General features: G+C 43.7%; 3 protein-coding genes across 6 annotated transcripts in view; all 3 read left to right on the top strand.

The window, feature by feature from the left end:
* The window catches only part of col4a3 (collagen, type IV, alpha 3), a 44,815-nt gene that overhangs the window by 37,734 nt on the left and 2,081 nt on the right, over window positions 1–5,000 (top strand). Inside the window, exon 53 of one of the 4 annotated variants that reach the window (XM_034603562.1) lies at window positions 4,490–4,539. The exons of 2 other annotated variants lie outside the window; for them this stretch is intronic. The gene's annotated coding sequence lies outside the window, so the exon portion shown is untranslated. Of the gene's footprint in view, window positions 1–4,489; window positions 4,540–5,000 lie in introns of those variants that run through there. One more of the 4 variants, XM_034603561.1, reaches the window with a different exon arrangement.
* Window positions 1,963–3,912, top strand: sst1.1 (somatostatin 1, tandem duplicate 1). The gene is made up of 2 exons (XM_034603678.1): window positions 1,963–2,176; window positions 3,536–3,912. The coding sequence occupies exons 1-2, from the start codon at window positions 2,039–2,041 to the stop codon at window positions 3,755–3,757; spliced, it is 360 nt and encodes a 119-aa protein (XP_034459569.1). The 5' UTR covers window positions 1,963–2,038; the 3' UTR covers window positions 3,758–3,912.
* Window positions 2,392–5,000, top strand: part of ano7 (anoctamin 7) — a 48,285-nt gene continuing 45,676 nt past the window's right edge. Inside the window, exon 1 of the mRNA XM_034603572.1 lies at window positions 2,392–2,421. The gene's annotated coding sequence lies outside the window, so the exon portion shown is untranslated. The remainder of the gene's footprint in view (window positions 2,422–5,000) is intronic.

Genomic DNA, 5,000 nt, shown 5'->3' with positions numbered 1-5,000 from the left:
GCCGTGCGTTTGATTGGTCGTCCCACAGCGAGGTGTTTTATTGGTCGGCTCCTTGGCGTGTTGTTAGCATGACGCAGAGCCTCCCGCTGACCCCATCGCCCCCCCCCCACTCCTAGCATGACCTTTGAACCCTGTAACGGAGCTTTTCACACATGTTTACGTGTTGAATATGTCAGTGACGACAAAGTTGCTGAGCGGCTTTACTGACGTGTTTCCTGTCGAAGTGGACACGTGTCAAAATATCGGCTTCAGCATGTGGAGACACTCAGACTGAGACAAATCTCACTGAGACAAATCTCACTGAGACAAATCTCACTGAGACAAATCTCACTGCGTTTCCGTGGAGACGATTGAGAATCAGACAGCGTGAAGCTACGCTAACGGGATTTAGAATCCAGACTTTCAAACTGATGTTGATTACATTACACACTCAAATACACACACACACACACACACACACAAACACACTCACACACTCACACAGGCAGACACAGATACATACACAAACACAAACAAACACACACACACACACACACACACTTTAACACACACACACACACACGCAAACAAACACACACTTTAACACACACACACACGCACACACACACACACACACACACACACACACACACACACACACACAGACACACACACACACACACACACACAGACACACACACAGACACACACACACAGACACACACACACACACACACACACACTCAGTTCCTCTGCTCCTTCATCTCCATCACACATTCTGTAGAAACACTTTAAACATGAAGTTACAAACTGGTTCTTCTCATGTAGTGAATCCTGTTGTTGTGTTGATGTGTTGTTGTGTTGATGTGTTGTTGTGTTGTTGTGTTGATGTGTTGTTGTGTTGATGTGTTCAGGTCCATCAGCACCTGTTGGACTTGTGTCCTGGGAGAGGATCCTCACATGGGACTGAGCTTCATTCACTGATCATGAAGTTTGACTCTAGTTGAGTGAAGAACAGAGGAAGTTGCTCCTTGTGAACATCTGTGAGACAAAGTGAACGTGATTGATTGATTGATTTTTAAATTCACACGTCCAGCTCCGTCCTTCAGCACAAACATTACACCTGAAAGACGTGGACACGTGACAAGGACACACTTTGGGACTTTATTCTTCATCTGCTAACAGTCTGTTGGATTTTTATAAATATATTAAAATAATATAAATAAATATCCAGGATGTTTTTTGTTTCTCTGAAAGTCACATGGTTCTCATGGTAACCTTCGTTCTGATTGGCTGATTTATAAAAGACGTCTCTGAGCTCCACACATGATTCACCTGAGACACCTGATCACTCATAGGAGACGACAGCTCCTGACTCGTCCGTCTCGTCTGTGATGCGTCACTTTTGCCCCTCAGGTAAAACAGTCAGCCAATCACAAAGCACCATGTCAGAGGTGGAGACCCGTCGGTTAATGTGAGACAGCTGTCGGTGCCCTGCAGGAGGCAGCAACGAGTTCATATCCACAATTCATATTTAAGTCAGACGCAGTGGGCGACGTGTTAGAGTGTTGGACAAGAATATTGTTTGTGGAGTAACGTGAGAAAAGTGTTTGACGGAAGCTACAACAAAAAGACAAAGAGAAAAAGAAACAAAGAGAAAAAGAAACAAAGAGACAAAGAGACAAAGAGACAAAGAGACAAAGAGACATCATCGTCTTCTCTAAAAGAAAAATCCCAAACTGATCAATAACTGATCCAAACCAGAGTTAATGACGTGTGTCCACTGGGGCCCACGAGAAACTGAGCTGAACCACAGGAAGGAAAAACTAAGTGTTGAAAATGGTTCATTTCACTAAAGATCATCATCATCATCATCATCATCATCATCATCATCATCAGTCACCCTCCAACACACTGAGCTGTGACGTCAGCCGGCTCTATAAGAGCCGCTCTGACGGGACAGAGGCAGAACATCCACAGACCCGCAGACTGAGACAGACACAGAGACAGACAGGTACAGACAGTTACAAAGTGAGAGACAGACACAGACAGACGGGTGATGAAGATGGTGTCCTCCTCGCGCTGCCTCCTCCTCCTCCTCTCTCTCACCGCCTCCATCAGCTGCTGCTACGCCGCTCAGAGAGACTCCAAACTCCGCCTGTTGCTGCACAGGAGCCCGCTGCTCTCCAACAAACAGGTAACACACACACACACAGACACACACAGACACACACACACACACACACATAGACACATAGACACACACAGACACACACACAGACACACACAGACACACACAGACACACACACAGAGACACACACAGACACACACAGAGACACACACACAGACACACACACACACACACACACATAGACACACAGACACACACACACAGAGACACACACACACACACACAGACACACACACACACACACACACAGAGACACACACACACACACACACACACAGACACACACAGAGACACACACACAGACACAGAGACACACACACAGACACAGACACACAGACACACAGAGACACACACACAGACACACACACAGAGACACACACAGACACACAGAGACACACACATTCCTTCAAACTAGTAAAACTATTCCTTCAAAATAAAAGCCCTCTTTGATAAATTATAAAACAGCTGATTTTCATGTTAGAACATTTTTAAGTTTGAGCTGCAGATAATTTAATTTAATTTAATTTAATTTAATGCTGTAACGACTGAACCTGAACATAAATTTTAACTGAAAAAATCGAATTCTAAGTTCATATTATTCCATTATTAGATGATCGTTGGGATTGATGAGTCAGTAGATTGATTGATTGATTGATTGATTGATTGATTGATTGATTGATTGATTTCTGTTGAGACTCACTGAGACGTGTGGTTATCAGATGTATTTTTAAACTAAACCGTGGATGTAGCCTGTTTATTCTAATGGTTTCCTGCGCCCTCTAGTGGTGACATCAGAAATGAATGTGTCATATGTAAAATAAGATGTGTGACTTTATACAATCAGATCAAAGAGAGTAAAGTAAAAAGAGAAACACTTTGTTTCTATGATTCTAAAATTATGTTTAATTACGAGCGACACTGATCATCACTGTCCGTCTCCTAGCAACAAAGTAAGTTTCTTTAAACCATGACACCTTTTGTTTTAACCGGAAATCAGTTGCCTCGTGACCATGGAGACGTCCATGTCCAGAAGCAACGCTCAGGAACCGGCATCCTTACATTAATCTGTAACTGTTGTAACATGGAGAAGCTCAGTGGAGCATCACAGAATATTTCTCCAGTTATTAACCAATCACAGGTGACGACCAATGGCAGGAAACTGAGAAGACGCTGATTTAATTCTTCATGTTTCTATGATCAGACTTTTATTTTTCAGGTTGATTAAAAAACAGAAAAAAGTCATGATGACAACGTTTGTTAATAAAGATTTTAGTTATTATTTTATCCTATTTATCTGTTGGGGACATTGAAATTGTTTTTTTAAATGTTTTTTTTTACGGTCGTTGTGCTGCTGGTGTTTTCAGGAATTGTCTCGCTCCTCGCTGGCCGAGCTGCTCCTGTCCGACCTCCTGCAGGTGGAGAACGAGGCTCTGGAGGAGGACAACTTCCCTCTGGCTGATGGAGAACCTGAGGACATCCATATGGATCTGGAACGAGCCGCCGGCGCCACCGGGCCTCTGCTCGCCCCCCGAGAGAGGAAAGCAGGCTGCAAGAACTTCTTCTGGAAGACCTTCACTTCCTGCTGAGAGCTCCGGCCTCACCTTCATCAGACTCTGTACAGAAACTGATCCGATTAGTTTGGATGAAATGTTTAGAATCTTCTGAGCTGATTCTTTCTGAATGTAAAACTTGATGAAACTATTTTTAATGGTTGGTTTGAATAAAATCAGTTTGAGAGAAACTCTGGCTGTGTCTGCTGCTGGGGGGGGGGGGTGAAGAGGAGCAGGAGAAATGAACTCTTCATCAGGACACTGAGCTGCTGCTGTAGGATCTACTGTCTGAGGTTCATCTGAGAGACGACAGGTGACGATCAGACTCTGAGCTCCACCTGAAACAGAGTGAGGTCCCCACAATGTGACAAGGACCTGGATCACACACTCTGAGAGTTAACGCTCCTTGTTTGTTTCTGAACACAAACAAGGACCGTTCACAGGTTCTACCTGCGTCGGCTGAAAATCACTGAAACGTTTTCATTAGGTGAAAGAAAATCAAATAACAGACAGACAACAGACAACAGACAGACAACAGACAGACAACAGACAGACAACAGACAACAGACAGACAACAGACAGACAACAGACAACAGACAACAGACAGACAACAGACAACAGACAGACAACAGACAGACAACAGACAGACAACAGACAACAGACAACAGACAACAGACAACAGACAGACAGACAGACAACAGACAGACAACAGACAACAGACAGACAACAGACAACAGACAGACAACAGACAACAGACAACAGACAGACAGACAGACAACAGACAGACAGACAACAGACAGACAAACAACAGACAGACAATTTGTTTCATCACGTTCAGTCTCTTTCCAGTGTTTGTTCATAAGAACTTTCAGTCTCAGTAAATGATAAATTTAAGATATTTTAACTCTTTGTGTGTGTGTGTGTCTGTGGGGGGGGGGGGTTGTGTGTGTGGGGGGGGGGGGGTGTGTGTGTGTGTGTGTAGGTGTGTGTGTGTGTGGGTGTGTGTTTGTGTGTCTGTTTGTGTGTTCGTAAACTGTCAATTATCTTCTCTCATTAAGCTCTAATTCCTAAAAGGTTTTCTTAACAAAGCTCTGATGAATGGACGGAGCTGCTAATCTTACAACAACAGCTGCCACACACACACACACACACACACACACACACACACACACACACACACACTCTCTCCTGTCTGTGAGTCGCAGCAGTTTAAAATCATTATATCAGTGAGGTCACAGGACATCACTATGTAAAATACTCTCTATATAAAGTTTTTTAT

Source organism: Hippoglossus hippoglossus, chromosome 13, assembly GCF_009819705.1.
Source record: "Hippoglossus hippoglossus isolate fHipHip1 chromosome 13, fHipHip1.pri, whole genome shotgun sequence".
Lineage (NCBI taxonomy): Eukaryota > Metazoa > Chordata > Actinopteri > Pleuronectiformes > Pleuronectidae > Hippoglossus > Hippoglossus hippoglossus.
The sequence above is the reverse complement of the archived record's forward strand: the minus strand, read 5'-3'. Positions and strand labels throughout refer to the sequence as shown.